The sequence below is a fragment of the Balaenoptera ricei genome, chromosome 1 (genome assembly GCF_028023285.1).
Source record: "Balaenoptera ricei isolate mBalRic1 chromosome 1, mBalRic1.hap2, whole genome shotgun sequence".
Lineage (NCBI taxonomy): Eukaryota > Metazoa > Chordata > Mammalia > Artiodactyla > Balaenopteridae > Balaenoptera > Balaenoptera ricei.
This window is the reverse complement of record NC_082639.1, coordinates 35462476-35483867: the sequence shown is the minus strand read 5'-3', so window position 1 is coordinate 35483867 and position 21392 is coordinate 35462476. Positions and strand designations below refer to the sequence as shown.

Here is a 21392-nt window from a genome sequence, read left to right as displayed (position 1 = left end):
GCGCTCGGGCCAAATCTGACCTGCCGCCTGTTCTCATAAAGTTTTTTTTTTAATACTTTTTTTTTTTTTCCTGACTGCCTAACTTTTATTTTTATTTTATTTTATTTTATTTTTTTAACATCTTTATTGGAGTATAATTGCTTTACAATGGTGTGTTAGTTTCTGCTTTATAACAAAGTGAATCACTTTTACATATACATATGTTCCCATATCTCTTCCCTCTTGCATCTCCCTCTCTCCCGCCCTCCCCACCCTACACCTCTAGGTGGTCACAAAGCACAGAGATGATCTCCCTGTGCTATGCGGTTGCTTCCCACTAGCTATCTATTTTATTTTCGCTGCATTGGGTCTTTGTTGCTGCACGCAGGCTGTTCTCTAGTTGAAGCGAGCAGGGGTTACTCTTCATTGTGGTGGGCAGGCTTCTCATTGAGGTGGCTTCTCTTGTTGCGGAGCACGGGCTCTAGGTGTGCGGGCTTCAGTAGTTGTGGCAAGCGGGCTCAGTAGTTGTGGCTCACGGGCTCTAGAGCGCAGGCTCAGTAGTTGCGGTGCACGGGCTTAGTTGCTCCACGGCATGTGGGATCTTCCCGGCCCAGGCCTTGAACCCGTGTCCCCTGCATTGGCAGGCAGATTCTTAACCACTGCACCACTAGGGAAGCCCATGTTTTCATAAAGTTTTATTGGAACGTAGCCAAGCCCATTCATTGATGTCTTGTCTATGGCTGATTTTATGCTACTGCGGCAGAACTGAGCAACTGTGGCAGAGACCACACTGCTTGCAAAGATGAAAATATTTACTACCTTGCCCTTTATAGAAAAACATTTTTGCTGCCCCTTGCCACAGGCAGTTGGGACGTGTGAAAGAATTTTAAGTGGAAGAGTGACAATAATTACAGAGTGTGGTGGCAGGGAGCCCGGATGGGAAGTGGGAAGGAAGGCCGTTAGACCCGTTAGGAGGCTGGTGCAATTTTCTAGAGGTCTTAACCTCTTTCTTGTCAAAAACCCTCTTTGAGTTGGGGGGGGGGCGGTAAATTGGGAGATTGGGGTTGACATATACACACTACTATATATAAAATAGATAACTAATAAGGACCTACTGTATAGCACAGGGAACTCCACTCAATACTCTGTAGTGACCTATATGGGAAAAGAATCTAAAAAACAGTGGATATATGTATATGTATAACTGATTCACTTTGCTGTACACCTGAAACTAACACAACTTTGTAAATCAACTATACTCCAATAAAAATTAAATAAAAAAAAAAAACCCTTTGAGAATCTGCGGAGGGCTTTGGTTCCTCCCTAAAAAATGCCCAGATACAAACGCAAACGCTCACTTGCAGAAATGATATGTGTGCACTGTCTCATTTCTTCCTTATCAGAGCCCCTGAGGGCCGCATCCACAGGTGGGGAAACAAGGCTTGGATTAGTTGCCTGAGGTCCTGTGGCCAATTGCAGAGGCTGCCCTGGAACCTAGCTCACTAGGCTGAAACCTGCGTTCTCAACCACCCAGGAGTTGTGTCCAACTAAGGCAGCAATGGCAGAGGGGATGGAGAGGAGGGCACGGAGCCTGGATTTGCTCAGGAGGAGGATATGAGATTTTGGATACAGAGGTGGTGTGCCTCACAAAATGTGATGTGTTTGTTTTAGTGTTTTGTGAGAAAGCCATCCAGAAAACTGATACCACTTTCTGGGGTATCCAGTGGTTACAGGGCCAACCACGGGGGAGTTCCTCTCTGACCAGGGGGACCACATGGGCGATGGGGTGGGTGAGCTGCCCCCAGTCCATGGGATGGTCACCCTGGGATGCCTGGCGCAGTGGCGAGCAGGGGCCTGGCAGTCAGCACTCAGGTTGTTACCCCAAGTCTGTCATCTATAAACTGTACGACCCGGGGCAAGATACTTACCCCTCAGAACCAGTTTCCTGAGCTATACAACTTGGCTGCTCATGGTCCCTGGGGTTGTTGGGGGAATTGAATGGTATGTGTTTACAGCAGTTAGCCCAGTGCCAAGCACACAGTAGGCACTTCACCCCCCCCCCATCAAGTTCAATAAATGGGTTCCAGGAAGGCAGGGACCCTGTCTCTTGAGCTTTGTCCTCATTGCCTGGGTCCATCTAGGCTGGAGTTGAGGCGGGACACAGGATGCGCCTTTACCTTATCTTGAATCGTCTCGTCTCTTTCCTGGATCTCCCGCTTGAGACCCAGGATGTCCTTCTCCAGGGACTTGATGACTCCTTGCAGCTTCACCTGCTCTCCCTTCAGAATCTCAGTGTCGTTGGTTCGCTCTTCAATCTCTTTCTGCAGGCTGCTGAACTAGAGGAAAAAACAGAAACAACGGAGACCACCAGAGCCTGTGAACTCATCTCCATTCCTCCTGACTGCCTGTAGATTTTAAGAGCTCCCCATCAGAATTTGGGACAGTCAGGAATTTCCCAGGCCAAATGGGACAATTCTGTCTGACAAGATCCAATCCCATCCCCTTATGTGAAGAAGGGCTGTCTGCCTTAAGAGGCTCCAGAGAGACCAGTTCCCCCAGCAGATCCAGAGTTTTCCATGACCACACTGACCTTGAAAGACTGGGATCCATGCCCCATAAAGGTTGCAGAGATTGGGCCCTAACTGATGAGCCATCTTAGTCATGTCTAAGAAGGGAAGATGTGATTGCCCCCTGGATTGACTAGTAGTGTGATTTCTAATAGGAAAGAACATGAGCTTGCTTTGAACTTGGCTTCTCTAAGGCTAAATGTTTCAGGGCAACTGGCAATTCTATAAGGATCTATGAATTGAATGCCTCCTCACTCAGCCATCAGTGACTACAAACATCTCCCCTGCCTTATAACCTAAGCATCCTATACTCCCAATCTTTCTCCCACCCACAGAGTCTGAAAAGGAGCACTGCCTGAATCCCTGCACTGAGAACCTGAGGACACCTCCAGGCGAAGACTTTATCTATCTCACCTCCAAAGACCTCATTTCCACTTTAAATGTTTAGCTCTGAAAACTCTAAATCCCACTTGCCAATAAATGAAAGCCCAGGGTGTCCACCAGTGTCACGGTGAACCTCACTGTCCCTGTAAACAGGAAAGAGGAGGGGAAGCCCCGATGGTTACCCCGTCAGAGGATGTGGTAAGGATCTGTCTGCCTGTCTGGGCAGGGGGGACCCTCACACCGGTCAGTGCTGCTTTCTGAACCTGCTTGCTGGAGATGAGGACATTCAGGTGGGATCTTGCCAGGTCATCCTGGGGCAGAGCTGCCATCAGCCGGCTCCGTGTCCGTCTGCCCACCCCATGCTTTCTCTGTAGTGAGGCCCTGATCTGCCCCCAGGCCTCTCGGGAACAGCCCGGTACCTTCTTCCTCATGATGCCCGTTTCTCCTTTGAGCCGCAGGTTTGATTCCTTTTCATCCCGAAGCTTCTTCTCATACTTGGTTTTGATATCTTGGATCTCACGGTCTTCATCTTCTTCAATCTGCTTCTTGGTTTCTTCAAACTCGCGCAGCTGGTGCCTGACATCTTCCTGCGCCTGGCTCGGAGAGAGGGAGAGTGTGTGCCCAGGGGACAGGGGACACGCGGCACCCTTGTGCTCAGAGGGCCTGGGACGAGGTGAACACACGAGGCCTATCACAGGGATGGGAGACCGAGTGTTAGTACGGAAGTGGAAACCAAGGCCATGGGTCCCTTGACCCTTCCACTTTCTTTCTGTCCTTCTGTTTGTCCCCCTTTCCCTACCAGATCAGGCCTTGGGCTCCATCACTTCAACCACTGTCCCACCAACACCCCCCGACCCTGTTCCACCTCTGGTCTTCTTCACACTGACACCAGCCCCCTTCTATCCTTCCTTCACTAAGCTTGTGACACTTGTAACTTTATATTTATTTGTAGAATTACTTGATTGTCTCTCTCATTAGACGTAAGCTCCTCAAGGGTAAAAACCCAGTCTATTACGCCCACCAGGAGTTCCCAGTGTACAACGCACACTGACACACAGTAGGTACTCAATAAATATCTGAATGAATGAGTGAATCTTTAATTCCACCCTCTCCCTCCTTAATCCAACCAATCCCGTCCTTTTCACCTCTTGAATCCATCCACTTTATGCCTCTGCCACTGCCCAGGCCCCTGTCCTCTCTTGCCTGGACTGTTGTCAGCCTCCTAGCCAGCCTCCTGCCTCTGGTCATGCCACCCCCCACATGGAAGCCTCTTCTGGCTCACCCTTGTCCTCACGGTAGAGCCCAGACTCTTGAAACGGGTCCACAGGCTCTCAGGAGGCAGTTCCGGTGCATCTCCCTGGCCTCAGCCATCACTCCCACCCCAAGCTCTCGCCAGTGTGAACTAACTTCAGTTCCCCCAGTGTGCATGGCGCTCAGCTGCTGAGCCTTGATACCCGCTGTCCCTCTGACTCCAGCGTCTTCCCGTGGCTCTCTCCTAGTCTTCCTCGGGCTCTTGGTTCAGCTGTCATTTCCTGTGTGAACACTGTACATCCCCCATCACTGTACATTATATTGTAAATGCCTGTTTGACACGGAGGCTCCTTGACGGCAGGGCCACATCTCCACCCACAGCAGTGAACACCCAGCACAGTGTCTGGTATGTGTTGGTGCTGAATGAGGAAAAGCCTAGAGCCCAGATGCTGGGAAAACGAGCTCTGCCTGGTGGAGTTTGGGGAGGGACTGGGGCAGGGCTCCTCCTTGCTCACTGCTGCCCAGGGGTGGACATTTAGATCACGGTAGAGTCAATGGCTTTCTTCTCACACTGACCCTGGTATTCTCCCAGGCTGCACGTACCATCCCTGGACAGAGTGTTTTGGAGGTTGAGTGAGACAAGGTGTTTAAAACTGGGCTCAATGGCCTCTTGAGAAAGGCTTCCCTTTGCCCATCACGTCACCAGACCCTTGCTGGACAGAAGCCTGGCCAGGTCGGCTCCGACTGCAGCCTAGAGGGGCCCGCAAGCCCCTGCTCTTGGTCTGGGAGATGTTGCTAAAAAGTAGAAGCAGCCCAGCCGGTAGTAAGATGGCACTTGGGAGGAATCTCCCTAGGAAGGTTCTGAGTTGAAATCTTACTGACTCAAAAGAAGAAAAGCCTTGTCATCACTGTGAGAGGTCCTGGGAGGAAGGCTGGCCTCTCTCCCCTCTGGGAGGATCGATCCATTCACCCTAAAAGCAGAGCCCAGCAAACCATGATGTTGCTGTGTAAGCCACATGGGCGAAAGGGGTCCGGGGGCCCTGAGAATGCAGAGGAGGGATGCTTAGCCCTGTGGGAGGGGAGGGTTAGGGAAGAATTGTCAAGGAGTTGGCTCTTGTCCTGAGCCCCTGAGGGGACAAACAAGTGCCTAGATGAAGAGGCACCATCCTGAGCAGGGGCTCAGAGGTTGTGCAGGAAGCTCCCAGAGGCTCCACCTCACTGGACAGGGGCAGCTGGAAATGGGGCTGGGGAGGTGGGCAGGGCAGCGAAGGAACATTCCTCACGCCGTGGAACTGGAAGCAGGCCGGGCTCAGGTGGGGGTGGAATCTCTTAGCTCCCCCTCTGCTATCAGAGCTCAGCCTCTGCCAGGTCTGCGGGGCCTCCACACTCTACTTCTCACCACCTATATATCCCCCACTGCCTGGTCACCCTCCCTGTTCACCGAAGACTTCTGGATGCCGACTCACCGTCTTCCCTGCCACCACCAGGGTGGTTACAGAGGACCCTAGAACGTCTCCTGGTGCTTTGACCCTTATCTTCCTGCACCCACTCTCAGGTCCACCCCCTGGAATGGTGCCACCTCTGAAGTCCTAAAATACAGGCCCTGCTCTTTGAGCACAGGTGACTCCTCTGTTGGATCCCAGGTATGCCATCCCAGCTCTCCACCTCATCGCATCCCCTCGCCTGGTCTTGATTCCTCCACTGACCCTTGGTGCCTTACTGACCCTCTCTGGCCTGGACCCTGTGGCAGGTCACCAGCCGACCTTTATTTTCACCACTCAGAGAAGCCCCAGCTCTGGCTCAGGGCTGCTCCATGCCTTCCTCTCTCACACACCTATTTGCTGAGCCCTGCTGTGGAAAAGCGCACAGCCTGGTGGGTGAACGCCGCCAGAATTCGCCTCTCAGACCTCAGCTGGGCCTTCAGCTACAGACCTGCCCATCCTCTTCTTGCTCACTCCCTTCCTCATTCCCTTCAAAAATCACTCCATACTTTCACGACTCTCCTGGGCTCTCATTGTCAGCAACAACGTCTGCCAGAATTTCGTGCCAAAAAGGACACCATCTGGCCTCTCTCATTTTTCCCTTCATCTTCGGAAACGAGATATTTTGGCAACCCAGCTGCTTGAATATTCTATGACTTTGCTCTGCCTGTATGTTCTTAACCTCCTGCATTTCCCAGTCTCCTGGTTAATTCCAGCTTCCATGCCTCCTGGATCTTGGTAGCTCCTGCCAGCATTTCCAGACCTTGCAGGCCAGGGTGGGTGCTCTGTGTCTGCATTCCCCACTGTCCCGTCTACACCTTGATGAATATCAGCCTGTGTGACCGCCTTTCTCACCCACTGAGAACCTGGCCCCATGTTTCACTTCGTTTCACCACCCAGCACTCAGGCTGGTAAACCAATAAGACACAGTCTGTGTTTGTTGAGTCAGTGCAGGAATGATTTCACTGGCTTACAATGTCTTGCAAGACATAAGAAGTTATGAAGGGGTTTCAGGCAACCACCTTTCCCATGGTTCAGGTTCCTGTTCCTCTCCAGTTCTACAGGCTTCTTCTAGAAAGCTCTCCCCAGTGCTTAAGGCTCGAAGGTACAGTTAGGAGAGAACAATAGTTATGAACTTAGTCTATCCAAGGAACTTTAGTTTCAAAAGCTGAGCACCTTCCAGCTCAGGGAGTCCCTTGGCCGCCAGGGAAACAAATATATAAACAGTACAAAACAAGGCCAAACGAAACACACTCTGAAAGGAAGGTGGGGAAGGAAATGGAGGTCAAGCGAGGCTTCCCACAGCTCTCTGGGCTGTTCCCAGGCCAGGTCTGCAGGATGGCACCGTGACAGGCAGGCACAGCTCGGCTTCCTGCGAGTACCTCTTCCAGGAGGGTGGTTTTCTCCTGTAGTTTGGCCTCATAAAACTCAGTCAGCTCCTCCAGGGCCTGGCTCTTGGTCTCTTCGTTATCCCGAAGCTGTTTCTCATACTCTTCCTGCATCCTCTGGGACTTGAGCTGCAACTCCTGGTACTTCTCATATTCTAGAAGCAACTTTTGGTTGTTGCAACATTCTGGAGAGAAGCAAGGAAGGTTATTTCAGGAGGGACAGTAGCATCAGCCTCAGGGACACCCAGGGAGCCTTGGGTGCTTTTCCAGCCTTGGGCCCCCTTCCAGCACCAGCTAGAGCTTCTGCCTCCACAGGCGAGATACAAATACACACCTGTCTTCCTCACGGGCCCCCCACGCCATCGTCTTGTCTGGCAGCCCGATTTCCTCCCTTCACCGTCTAGGCAGAAAGGTTTTCAGGAAAGTGCAGAGGGGTATTTGGGGGGTTCAGGGCCAAGAAGAATGCCCTGAGTGTGCAAAACGGGTACTAGTACCCCCATTTTATGGAAGAGTAAACTGAGGCTTGGTGAGCTTAGGTGATTCCCTAGAGCACCCAGCAAGTCCAGGTGAATCTGGGACCCAAGGCAGCCTATCAGGCTCCAAACCCACACTTTTCCTATCTCCTACTGGCATGCAGTAGGTGTTTAATTTGTGTTTAATCAGTGAGTAAATACACAGGAGCAAAAAGCACGGTGAGTTCCAGGGGATAAATCTAGGCTGTTTATAGACTGGGGCTTCTGCTGAATCTGGAGGACTCTCAGACTTTGCTCCCAATCAACTGCCCTCTGCCCAGTGGCGTCCACTGATGGCCTCACCCAAGTCCTGCAGTTCCCGGCTCTGTTTTTCCAGGAGGTCGTCCATGCGTTCACGATGGAGTGCATCCTGCTTTTCTTTTTCTGTTCTTAAAACCTAAGACACAGAGTAAAATGTTCTCATTTCTACACATCTGCTGAAAGCGCCACCATGAGAAGCACCAATTGTACAAGTGAGAGCCTCCTTCATTCACAAACATTTCCCAAGCCCTTTGCACCAAGCACTGTTCTACAAGCAACATGCAAGCTATCACTTTTATTTGCATTATATTCTGCTCTGAAAGTTCTATACTATCTCTATTTAGATCCTTCTACGCAATGAATCTTGTCAATGATGAGTTCAGTTTTGGACATGCACCAAATGGATTTTTGGGTGGAAAAGGTAAGGACTGATTTGAATTCTCTGTTGTCAGCACATTGCTCTCAAGGAAATCCTTGGCTATGTTAATGTATCAGCTTCTAAGAAAGTGTTTTCTTTAATGGAGCAGGAAAGCTCCTTGCAGGAAGGGGAGGTATCTAACTTTGCGCTCAGATTACAGAAGGCACCAATGTTTGTTGATTAAATGAATGAAATAATAAAATTAACTGCCAGGGTGTTTTTAGACCCATGGAGATAACATAAAAGAACAAATATCACTTGAGCAAAAAACTGGCTGTTCTGGTGAAGGGCCAGGCAGATTTGTACAGAACAGAGAAATCATTCTGGGAGAGTCCTGGACCATCTTTAACTACAGGAAGCCCATTCAGACTATTTTTTAAAAATTAATAAATAATTATTTTATTTTTTGGCTGCGTTGGGTCTTCGTTGCTGCGTGCGGGCTTTCTCTAGTTGCGACGAGTGGGTGTCACTCTTTGCGGTGTGCGGGCTTCTCATTGTGGTGGCTTCTCTTTGCAGAGCATGGGCTCTAGGCACACAGGCTTCAGTAGCTGTGGCATGCAGACTCTGTAGCTGTGGCTCATGGGCTCTAGAGCGCAGGCTCAGTAGCTGTGGTGCACGGGCTTAGTTGCTCTGAGGCATGTGGGATCTTCCCGGACCAGGGCTCAAACCCGTGTCCCCTGCATTGGCAGGCGGATTCTCAACCACTGCACCACCAGGGAAGCCAATTTAGACTAATTTTATTTAACCTACTGACAATTCTGAGGTCAATATTCTGCTAGCTCTTCTCTTTCCATACTTTGTTTTTCTTGTTACTTTTCATTTTGCTTTTAAATAAGTTTCTCTTGACCACAAAGGTAATATATTCTCATGGTGGAGAATTTGGAAATTATAGAAAAGCATAAAGAACCAAATTTAAACTATCCACAATCCCAACTTCCAGAGATAATCACACTGTTAGCTATTTTCTTAAAAATCATTCTATGTGTATTTATTTTACATCATTAATAGCATTCACTATAGAGAGTTCTATATTCTGCTTTTTTTCCCCACTTAGCACTTTGTTGTAAGCATTTCTGATGTTATCAACTATGCTTTAAAGTCACACATTATCATATGTCTTATTGTTTGAGCGTGTGCCAGTTGTCCTGAGTGAGCAGGAAATTTCTTGTTATTCGCCATTGTTGGTTCAACAGACCTGGTTTTTCGTTTTCAAGGACTCCATTTCCTGGAGGAACCTGTCCGTTAGCTCCTTAACCTTCTCAGAATAGTTCATATCCTTTAGTCGGAGTTGATACTCATTCTCCATTTTTAATTCTTCCACACGAGTCTTCAGCTCCAACATAACCTGAACCTTTGGGAGAAGGACACGGAATCAACAACAGTCACAGTGCGGGTGAATCAGACTATTTAAACCCGTGGCCTTGAGCTCTCTGAGACCTACAGCTCTGCTCAGCCTCCAACGCACGTGTCATCTTTCTGCACGAGACACACAGACCAGACACTAGGAGACATATGAGCTTCTTCCTCTACCCTCAAAACGCGTAATCAGTGAGCTCCACTGTGCAACAGGCAGTATGATAATAACTCACATCTCCTTCAACTATGCTTAGATGTCACCTCAGTGAGGTCTACACAGACCACATGATTTAATCCTGCTTCCTTCCTCTTCCTATTCCCGGCACCTCTGACTCCCCCCACCCCCTTACTCTGTTCTACTTTTTTTATTATTCCCGTAAACCTTGGCACTTTTAAATGTTACGTATTATTTTATGGTCTTTTGTTTTCATCCCCCACTAGAATTTAATCTCCAAGAAGGCTGAGATCTTTGTTGGTTTTGTATGCTTATGTACCCCAAGTACCTAGAATGGTGCCGAACACAGAGTAGGCACTCGAAAAATATTTGTTGAATCATGATTCCTGCCCCCATGGAACTTACAGTCTACTGAGACAGCCAAGGAGACATAACATTACCAACTGTGATAAGTGCCCAAAGCCAGGGAGTGTGCACGCAGGCTAGTGTAGAGAAGGACTGAAGGCAGATGCATTGGTTGGGGGGTTCTGCATAGTTCAGGTGGGGGATGGTAAGGGCCTGACCAGAGGTGGGGAGCAGAGAAGAAGGGAAAGATTCCAGAGAAAGATTCCAGAGAAAGAGATTTTAGGGAACGTGGTGCCTGATGGGTTGTGGGGTGAAGTGAGAGGACTGTGGATGGAGACCGTCTCCCCGGCCCAGACCATTCCCTGAGGGTTGCATTGGCCTGTCTTGCTTCACTGCTTTATCCTGGGAGCCCAGCACAGGACTGGCACTAAACAAATATGTATCGGATGAATACATGGCCCTGGGGGCCCGCCGCGGACGAGTGGGACACATTTTGGTGGGAATGACCTGGTTCTGACAGGTTGCATTGGAGGCACCTGCTCGTTGCCCTTCTCCATCCTTCTCCACGTTGCTGCTACAGAGCAGTCTCTTCAGACACAAATCTACTGAGTCATCCCCTAACTTAGATCATCAGTGGGGCCTTAGGAACCATTTCCAAAGTCTGAAACATGGTGTCAAAGGCCCCTCACTATCTCTGTTTCACCTGCAACGCTTCTCTCCGGCACCCCCTCTACTCTCCAGCCCTGCCAGCTGGCAGCAGCCTCCCCAGAGCATCCCCCCTCGTCCGTTTGCACCCGCTCATTCCTCGGGGTGGAAGGCCCTTTCCAACTTGTTCTGGAGGCTCCATTCAAGGCTCACTTCCTCTGGCACCAGCTGGCCTGGGTCAGGGTCCCTTCCCCGTGTTCCCACAGCACAGTTCCTTCATAACACTCATTACACACTTGGTTCCCTTTTAAAATTTTACCTATACCTCTTCCCATGATATAAGCTCCAGGACCATCTATGTCTTTCATTCCTGTAATCCCAGACCTAGCACAGTGTCTGGTACATAGCACATCTCTCTGCAAATACTAGTTAGGTGCATGAATAAATGAATGACTGAATGAGTGGGTAAATCACGATAGTTACATAGAATGTCATAGAATGTAAAGAAAAAGAGAGAGCTGGGAATTCTGGGCAATGTGGCTTTTAAGGCCAGTTGAAGGAAGAGCCAGGAAGGGAGGTGGGGAGGAACAGTCAGAGAGGCACACAGGCAATGATGTGGTGTGGCCTCCTGGAGCCCGAGAGAGAAGGGAATTTCAAGAAGTGAGCGGAACATACACTAGTCACTTCCAGCTTGGCAGCCGTGCTGTCAGGCCTAGCTGGGGGCTGGGGGCTGAGGTCAGGAGTCAGCCCAGACACCTCCGGCTTTTGGTGCAGCCTGGTGTCTTCTACTTGGTGTCTTCCCCTCCTCTCGGGGAAGAAGAGAGAAAACAGAGAAGAAGGAAGAGGAGGAGACACATTTGCCTGCCTGCAGGAGGTCAGACTCCTAACTCTCACAGGCTCTCCCTCAGCCTTTCCTCCCACTTCCCTTTCCTGCAGAAAGTTCCAGGGAGCTCTAGGAGGGCTCTCCAGCAATCGCCAGGGGCCTATCATCCTGCTCTGGGGCCATTGTGGCATTGTGGTCTTGTTAGTTTCGCTTGTCTCTGTCTCTCACTTGACTGTGAGTTTCCTGATCACAGGGCCCATCCTGTCCTCTCCCACATGCGTCCACAGTGACCAGCACACAGTAGGTACTCACTGAATGCGCTTTAAACTCTGGATGAACAGCAGTGAGCTCGCAGCTGTGCACCCTCTGCAAGCCCCGTGAGGTTACCACCCATTTGGTTTCTCCCTCGGGGAGCGCAGCCCTCAGAGCGCTCAAAACACATCTTAACGGACTGTTAGCTGCATCAACAGGAGGGAAGGCGCTCTGAGGTCATGATTAGGAGAGTGGGCTCCAGATCTGGGCCCAAATCTGGATTGGAACTCTGGGCCTACTCCTAATTAGCTCAGTGACTTTGGACACGTCACCCAACCTCTCCAAAAACATTTTTTGAAACATGGGGAAAACAACAGTATCTTCTCCATAGAGATATTGGGAGATTTAAATGAGAAAATACTTATAAAGTAATTAGCACAGTGTCTGCTTCATGGCTAACCTAAAAAAAAGTTGGTGATTGGTTATTATTACTGTTATTGTTTTATTATTGAGAGGAGTGGGTTTCAGGACTGTTTTTTTTTTTTTTTTAATTTTATTTATTTATTTATTTATTTATGGCTGTGTTGGGTCTTCGTTTCTGTGCGAGGGCTTTCTCTAGTTGCGGCAAGTGGGGGCCACTCTTCATCGCGGTGCGCGGGCCTCTCACTATCGCGGCCTCTCCCGTTACGGAGCACAGGCTCCAGACGCGCAGGCTCAGTAATTGTGGCTCATGGGCCTAGTTGCTCCGCAGCATGTGGGATCCTCCCAGACCAGGGCTCGAACCCGTATCCCCTGCAATGGCAGGCAGATTCTCAACCACTGCGCCACCGGGGAAGCCCCAGGACTGTTTTATAAATATCTTTTTTTTTTTTTAAAGAAGGTTCCAGATACCAGCAGTTATTAAGTTTCACAGATACAACTGGAATATACAAGGTTGTCACTTTAATTTTGAAAATATTTATCGGAAATATTTATGTAAATATTTATTTACGCCTAGCACAAGAAACTGTTAGAAACTGTTGGTCATACAAGCGAATTATATGTCGTGGTTCCTGCCCTCAAAGAGTAGGAGAGGAAAGATAGGTCACAGGCTAGAAGTAGAGCTCAGTGTAAGTCAAGACGATCACGTGGCAAAAGGACTGGTGGGGGTGGGGAGGACACAGAATGCAGCAGCGGTGGCGTGGGCGAGCATGTACAGGGAGCTGTGGGAGTCTGTGCTGGGCACAGGGGAAGCCGGGCTAGAGAAGGGCTCTATGCCAGTCCCAGGACTTTGGATGCAGCCTGGTATGGAATTTCCATGTCCCTCTTCACTAGATCCAATTCTTACCTTCTCTTCCATGTCCGTCTTGGTAACCAGCACCTCTTCAGCAAAGCCCACCTCCCTCTCTCGCTTGATTCCCCGACCATCCTTATCAAAGACCTTCCAGGTGAACAGGCAGCCATCCTCGGCGACGCTCAGCAGGAACTGGTCATCAAAGGTGAGCGACATCTGAGGTGAAAGAGCGTGGACAGGAGGCTTTCGCAGGCTGTGGAGAGCAGGACTGAGCCAGCTGTTGTGCGAGCCCTCCCTCCATGCCAGCCTGGGTACAGCCTCCTGGGGAGGAAGACTCTATCTTAGAAAAGAAATGAGACAAGAACCCTCACGGGCTTCTGGGAACAAATAAAAGAATAAGACTATGTATATGTTCTCTGTGGATTTGGAATCTTTAGAGTCAATTATTATGTACACTATATAAGAACTCTCAAAACTCAGCAGTAAAAAAACCCAATAAGCCAACTAGAAAGTGGGCAAAAGACACAGAGACATTTCACTGGAGAAGTTATACAAATGGCAAATAAGCACATGAAAAGATGTTCAACATGATTAGCCATTAGGGAAATGTGAATTAAGACTATGATGAGATGTCACTATACACCTCTTAGAACAGCTAAAATAAAAAATAGTGATAATACCAAATGCTGGCAAAGATGCAGAGAAACTGGATCTCTCATGCATTGCTGGTAGGAATGGAAAACAGCTTGGTAGTTTCTTAAAAAACTAAATAAACACACTTGTAATATATGATCCAACAATAGTATTCCTGGGCATTTACCCCAGAGAAATGAAAACATGTCAACATAAAAGCCAGTACATAATTGTTCATAGCAGTTTAATTTGTAATAGCCCAAAACTGGGGAAAAAAAATCAAATATCCCACAAGAGGTAGATGGTTAAACAAATCATGGTACATCCTTACCATGGAATTCTACTCAGCAAAAATGGAATAAAGTATTGATACATGAAATAACTTGCATGGAGCTCAAGGGTATTATGCTGAGTGAAAAAAGCTCCTCTCAAATGGTCACATACTGTATGATTATTTATATAAAATTCTCAAGATGTCAAAATTATAGAAATGGAAAGCAACTTAGTGGTTGCTGAGGACGAGGCATGGTGTTGGGTGACTATGAAGGGTAGCATGAGGGAGCTGCTGTGGTGCAGGAATAGTTCTGTGTCTTGCGTGCAGTGGTGGTTACACACATTTATGCATCTATGTGAAAAAATGATACAGAACCCCACACATAATGTACCAGTGTCAGTTTTCTGGTTTGACATTGTACAGTAGTTACATTAGATGTAACTATTGGGGGAAACTGGGTGAAGGGCACACAGGACCTTGATGCTATCTTTCAGATTTCCTACAAATCTATAATTACTTCAAAATAAAAAGTGAAAAGTAAAGAATCAACTACGGAAACTGTCCTCTCACAATCACCAATATGTGTCAAGAACCTTAAAAATGGCAACGCTCCTTCCCTCAGGATTCACTCTCTGCCTAGGCATTTAGCCTTAGAAAATAATCAGAGATGCTCAGAGAAACCTATAGGCTAGGATATTCATGAGTTCATGATAATTTAAATGCCCAGTTGTAAGAGAAGATTTAAATAAGTTATGTTCCATCATTGTGATAGGATATTTGAATAGCTACTAAAATCATGCTTTTGAGGAATATTTAATCTTACAAGAGCATAAATTTTAAAAAAGCAGCCTACAAGAGCATACATACAGTATGGTCTTAATTTATCTAAAGCATATGCACAAAAAAGTAGAAGAAAATGCATCACTATATTAATGATAATGTTATTATGAGGATTTGTATTCCTAAAATAAACATGTATTGCTTTTATAATCAGAAAAGTAAACATCTTATCCACAAAACTTAGTAGCGCTGAAGCAAAAGGGGGGAATATGTGATAGTAATTTACTTTGGACCCAAGACTCAGACTCAGTACAGGAATGTTCCAGTTTATAATGAAAAAGCCTTTCCTAGTAAAGATGGTGTCTGCAGGCAAGGCAGCATAGAGTTTGGGACATAATTAAAAACCTCAGGTGTCGGTATTGTTCAGTTGGGGATAAGAGAGGCGAGGAGGGAGAGAGAACACATTTCCCAGTGCCTGTTCTTCAGGAGCCCATGTATACATAGACACTGCTTTTTTACAAGGGGGAACGGAAGGACAATTTACAAATGCGTGCTCATGCTATGACCCCCAGGGACGGGCGGGGGCTCATCTCCTGGGCCATGACTCCTTTTAGTCCAGAGCGACTCTGTGGAGGACGAGGAGAGCTGTGAGCCTTCAGTAGCCAACACTCAGCAGCTGGGACATGAGGGCACTGGCCTGTAGAGGACAGCTGTGGTCGGGGGGCCTATAACATCTCTCGAATGGCCCATAATTATGCGAAATATTATGATGAACAATCTTGTACCTCAATCTTTAGGTGCATCTCTGATTACCTCCTAGAACAAATTCCTGGGAGTAGTTTAAACAAAGAGTGTTAAGAGCCAATAAATGTTTATTGAACATTTGGCTGGATGAATAAATAAAGGGAGAGAAAAGATGCTGGGAGATTGAAGGGATGAAGGTGGTATGCGGAGGGCAGGACCAGGTGGATCTATTGAGAGCTGGATCTGGGACTGGGCCCTAGCGGAGGCGGTTGCCCTCACCTTGGTGATAGGACCGCAATGGGCCTGGTACTCGTTGAATTCTTTCTGAAGAGGCAGCGGGTACTTCATCGCACGAATGGTTCCCACCGAGGTGCCCACAAACATCATGCGCCCGGAATGGGAGATGACGATAGCTGTGTAGGTGACGTCAAATGCTGACATCTCTCGAAGAACCTGGAACACAGCCAGCTCTGTTCAGGGTGAGGGGCTGAGCCGTGTACCCACTGTCCCCATGTCATTCTCCTCCTTGCTTCTAATAGCAACATTAGGGCAAGTTCTGGATTTAAAAATGTGTTTTTTCCATTTCTTTTAGCATCTGGCATACCGTCCAGCACATAAGGGGCACAAACTAAATATTTCTTGGCTGCTTGACCGATGAGTAAGCAGCTCTAGGAGTTAGGAATAATACTAAAAAAGGGAAACCTTCATAAAGCATGTGCCAAGCAGTGTTCTATGGCTTTTACAGGTTGTAACTCATCCAATCCTCACAAAAACCCTTTAAAGATGGTGAAACAGTCACAGAGATACTAGGTAAGTTGCCTCAACTCAACCACCTCCTAGGTGGCAGTCAGGCTCCCAAGACTATGCTCTTGACTGCTATTCTAACCATGTATCTCAAACTAAGAATGGGATGTGGGTCCTAAGTTTATTTAGCAAACATTTATTAATGTCCATTATATAAACAAAAAACTATTCTATCAGGGAATTCATTCATTCCTTTGCTCTTTCATTCACTCATCAACCCACCCACCCATCTAGCCACCAAATATTTACTGAATGTTTGCTGTGGGCCATGCATTGTGCTAGCTAGTAGGGATACCAAGAGGTGTGAACCATGGCCCTGCCCTAAAGGAGCTTTGTTCTGGTGCGGCACTGTGGAAGCCACCACAGAGTCAGGACCAAGCTACTTGGGGGCACACTGGAGAGACACCCTACTCTCAGCTGGGCTTGTGGAGAAGGACACAGCCACATTTGCAGGAAGTGTCTTTGCTGAGCTCTTCTCTCCTCCCTCAACTATTTGGAGCCAACGTGCTAATTCTAAAATCTCAGAGTAGTTTGGGGATTTCCAAACAAATATGGTAGCAAGCTTAGGTGGTAGCAATAACTAGAGTTCTGTTTTTACCCCACGAAAGCAGGTGCAGATCAAGGGTTAGAGCACAGTTTAGAGATGCTGCTGACCTCCATCCCTGGATGGTAGGAGAGAAGTTACAGACAGCAAGCCAAGTAGAAATGGAAAAGGGCCCCACAATTTAACCCAGTCAGTTGGACGCTGGGCAGGAAATTCCAGGAGTAACAATTACTGAGCAGATCCTATAGGAATGAGGAGCCAGGTGTTATCCCATGAAGAAGGGACGCTGTTCTCACAGGCCCCCTTTCCATCCCTTTCTGTTGTAAACACAGGAGGCTTCTGTGTTTCTTCTTCTGCAGATCAGGGCAGCAGCCCAGAGGAGGGACAGGTGCAGACTTACTGAAGAATCTGCTATCTCCTTGAGAGTCTGGTCTGATCCAACAGCAAAGATGATTTTGCCATCAGGGGAGATGGTAACACAGTTGTAGCTGCAGGACTTGAGCACACATTCTGTCTCTCTCTTTCCTGTGGACAGATTCCATTCATATACAGCACCATCTGTGCCACAAGAAATCAGTTTGCTGTCATCTGTATTCCACGCGACTGAACGAATCTATGGGGGATGAAGACATGCCCAGTTAGGAGTGTACACACACACACACACACACACACACACACACACACACACACACACACGCCTCTCATGGAAAGGAGGATAACTTCTTATGTGTTCCACTAGACTGAGGCAGAATGTCCTTTCCTGGTACATGCCCTTCAGTAAACACTAATCATAGCTTTGTGGGAAAGTTAACATTCTATTTTCTCAGATGCTTGCAAAATACTGAAGATGAAACATTCCCATTTCCATTTCACTTTATGAGTGTAAAGACGGAATCATAATAGCTCCTCTAATGCTACAATCAATCATTGCTATGTTTTACAAAAACTTTTTATTTTGAAATAATTATCAGGGAGTTGCACAAATTGCACAGAGAGAGGGTTCTTCCAGATGGCAGAGTAAGTACCTCAGCTGACCTACCCCCCACACAATAAGGTAACTGTTAAAAATGATAAAGACAGTTATTTAAAGTCTTTGGAAATTGTCCTAAGGGCATGCAGCAAATGTAGAAACATTCGTTCAGGAAAATCTCCTCAATCTCAGTAGGAACAGAGACTGTGCAGGAGAAAAAAAAGATTTCTCAGAATTAGTTCAGCCAAGTTACTAAACAAAACAACCAAATAAAAACATTCTAGCCTTTTCCCCTTTTCGTATTTGTAACTCCTTTCTCCAATAGAGAGAGACTGGCTCCCATGAACTCCAATACGTTAATGGATTCTCTCCATCTCCTTATAAGTAACAAACCTGCTGACCCACTGGTTACCTCTTTGGTTGTTCCCATGACTACAGTCCTGTCAGCCACATCTCAGTCCTAGCTCTACCTAGCCATGTCTCAGTCCCAGCTCTACCTCTTAAATTGCATTTTCTAATTGTTTTCCACTATCATGTAAAAATGCACTTAAATATAGTTATCTTATTTCCAACAATATTCTTAGATTCACTAATTTTAATAGTTTATCTGCAAATTCTCTGAATTTGCAACATACCCGATTATGTCTGTGGTGATAGTTTTATTTCATCTCGTCCAACCTTCATGCCTTTTATTTTGCTATGGCCTGAACGTCTGTGTCTCTCGCTACTTCCTCACCCCAAAATTCATATGTTGAAATCCTGACCCCCAAAGATGATGGTATTAGGAGCTGGGGCTTTTGGGAGGTGATTAGGTCCTGAGTGCTTCCCTCATGAGCCCTTATAAAAGAGGATCCAGAGAGCTAGCTCACCCCTTCCACCATGTGAGGATACAAGAAGTCTGCAACCAGGAAGAGGGCCTTCTCCTGACCATGCTGGCACCTTGATCTTGGACTTCCCACACTCCAAACTGTGAGGAAAATTTTCTGTTGTTTATAAGCTATCCAGTCTGTGCTATTTTGTTATGGCAGCCCCATGGACTAATGCATATTTCATTTCCTTGCCTTATTGCACTGGATAGGACTCAGTACAAGGCTAACAGAAGGCATCATGTTTTGTCCTCTATCTCAGAGGGAATGCTTCCATAATTTCATAATCAAGCATGCTGTTTGTTGTAGGTTTTCTGTGTCTTTTTTTTTCTCCAGGCCGCACCTCTATTTTTTTTTTAATATTTATTTATTTATTTGGTTGCACTGGGTCTTAGTTGTGGCAGGCAGGCTCCTTAGTTGCAGCACGTGGGCTCTTTGGTTGTAGCAGGCAGGCTCCTTTGTTGCGGCACATGAACTCTTAGTTGCGGCGTGCATGTGGGATCTAGTTCCCTGACCAGGGATCGAACCCAGGCCCCCTGCATTGGGAACACAGAGTATTACCCACTGCGCCACAAGGGAAGTCCCTGTAAATGTCTTATATAAGATTTTTAGGGACTTCCCTGGTGGTCCAGTTGTTGAGAATCTGCCTTTCAATGCAGGGGACATGGCTCGAGCCCTGGTCAGGGAACTAATATCCCACATGCCGCAGGGCAAAAAGCCTGCGCTCTCTAGAGCCTGTGTGCCACAACTAGGGAGCCTGTGCGCCGCTACTGAGCCCGTGAACTCTGGAGCCCACGCGCCACAACTAGAGAGAAGCCCGCATGCTGCAACAAAGATCCCACGTGCCACAGCTAAAGACCCGGTGCAGCCAAATAAATAAATAAAATATTTTTTAAAAGTACCTAAAATTTTTTTATAATAAAATAAGTTCCCCATTATTTTTAGTTTGTTTTTTAAAATCATGAATGCATGTTAATGGTATAGATTTTTATTATATCTGGATTTATAGAGATAAGCATATGCTTTTTCATCCTTACTATGTTAATGTGGTATTCACTAATTGATTTCAAAATCTAAAATAACCTTGCATTCCTGGAATAAATCAACATGGTCATGCTGTATTATCCTTTTAATATATTGCTTGATTGGTTTGATAATAATTTATGTAGGACTTTTTATGTTCATACAAAAGACTGGCTTATCATTTTCCTTTCTTGTGATGTCTTTGACAGGTATCACAATTATGCTGACCTCCTAGAACAATTTTGGAAGTATTTGCTTTTTTTTTTTTTTTTTTTTTTAATTCTCTAGAAGAGTTTTTTCAAGATTAGTGTCATGTTTTCCTTAAAATTTGATATACTTCTTCAGTGATAGTTTTCTTTGTCAGAAGGTTTTAAATTACAGATTCAATTTTTCTAGGAATTTGTCAGTTCGTCTATGTATTCACATTTATTTGCATAAAGTTGTTCATAATATCCTCTTATGATCTTTTTAAATGTCTATAGGACCTGTAGTGATATCCCCTTTTCATTCCTCACATTGGTTACTTATATCTTCTCTCTATCTTTTTCTTCCCTTAATCAGTTATGCTAAAGGTTTGTTCATTTTGTGTTTTCGAAAAATCAAGTTTTGTCATGTACCACAATGTTCATTGCAGCTCTATTTACAATAGTCAGGACATGGAAGCAACCTAAGTGTCCATTGACAGATGAATGGATAAAGAAGATGTGGCACATATATACAATGGAATATTACTCAGCCGTAAAAAGAAACAAAATTGAGTTATTTGTAGTGAGGTAGATGGACCTAGAGTCTGTCATACAGAGTGAAGTAAGTCAGAAAGAGAAAAACAAATACCGTATGCTAACACATATATATGGAATCTAAAAAAAAAAAAAAAAGGTTCTGAAGAACGCAGGGGCAGGACAGGAATAAAGAAGCAGACATAGAGAATGGACTTGAGGACATGGGGAGGGGGAAGGGTAAGCTGGGAAGAAGTGAGAGTGGCATGGACATACATATACTACCAAATGTAAAATAGATAGTTAGTGGGAAGCAGCCGTATAGCACAGGGAGATCAGCTCAGTGCTCTGTGACCACCTAGAGGGGTGGGATAGGGAGGGTGGGAGGGGAGACGCAAGAGGGAGGGGATATGGGGATGTATGTATATGTATAGCTGATTCACTTTGTTATACAGCAGAAACTAACACACCATTGTAAAGCAATTATACTCCAATAAAGATGTAAAAAAAATAAAAATTAAAAAATAATCAAGTTTTGGCTTTGATGATCTTCTATTGTGTGAATGTTCTCTGTTTCATTAACTCCTGCTCTTATCCTTATGACGTCCTTTCTTTTGTTGTCTTTGAATTAATTTGCTGTTCTATTTCTAATTTATTGAGCTGGATGGTTATATCACTGATTTTCATCTTTTTCACTTTTCCAATACATGTATTTAATGTTATAAATTTCCCTGTATGCATGGCTTTAGCTGCATGCTCCATTTATATTTTCTTTTGTTTTTGTTTTTTCTTGCAGTATTACACATGTAAGCCTAACATATATCCCTGGTTGGAGACAAGTGTTATAAATTCTTGTAAAGTGATGAAACATGGCTGCTCTCCTGGGTTGGTGAGGTAGGGCCTCTTATGGGGGTGTGCATGGTCC

At 46.3% G+C, this 21392-nt stretch overlaps 1 protein-coding gene across 1 annotated transcript in view; it reads right to left on the bottom strand.

The window, feature by feature from the left end:
• CFAP57 (cilia and flagella associated protein 57) overlaps positions 1 to 21392 on the bottom strand; it is a 74926-nt gene that overhangs the window by 24010 nt on the left and 29524 nt on the right. The window contains exons 9-16 of the mRNA XM_059920367.1: positions 17290 to 17502; positions 15821 to 15994; positions 13165 to 13326; positions 9437 to 9592; positions 7866 to 7959; positions 7045 to 7235; positions 3350 to 3523; positions 2157 to 2315 (exon numbers count right to left, since the gene is read on the bottom strand). Coding sequence (XP_059776350.1) covers positions 2157 to 2315; positions 3350 to 3523; positions 7045 to 7235; positions 7866 to 7959; positions 9437 to 9592; positions 13165 to 13326; positions 15821 to 15994; positions 17290 to 17502 — 1323 coding nt within the window. The remainder of the gene's footprint in view (positions 1 to 2156; positions 2316 to 3349; positions 3524 to 7044; positions 7236 to 7865; positions 7960 to 9436; positions 9593 to 13164; positions 13327 to 15820; positions 15995 to 17289; positions 17503 to 21392) is intronic.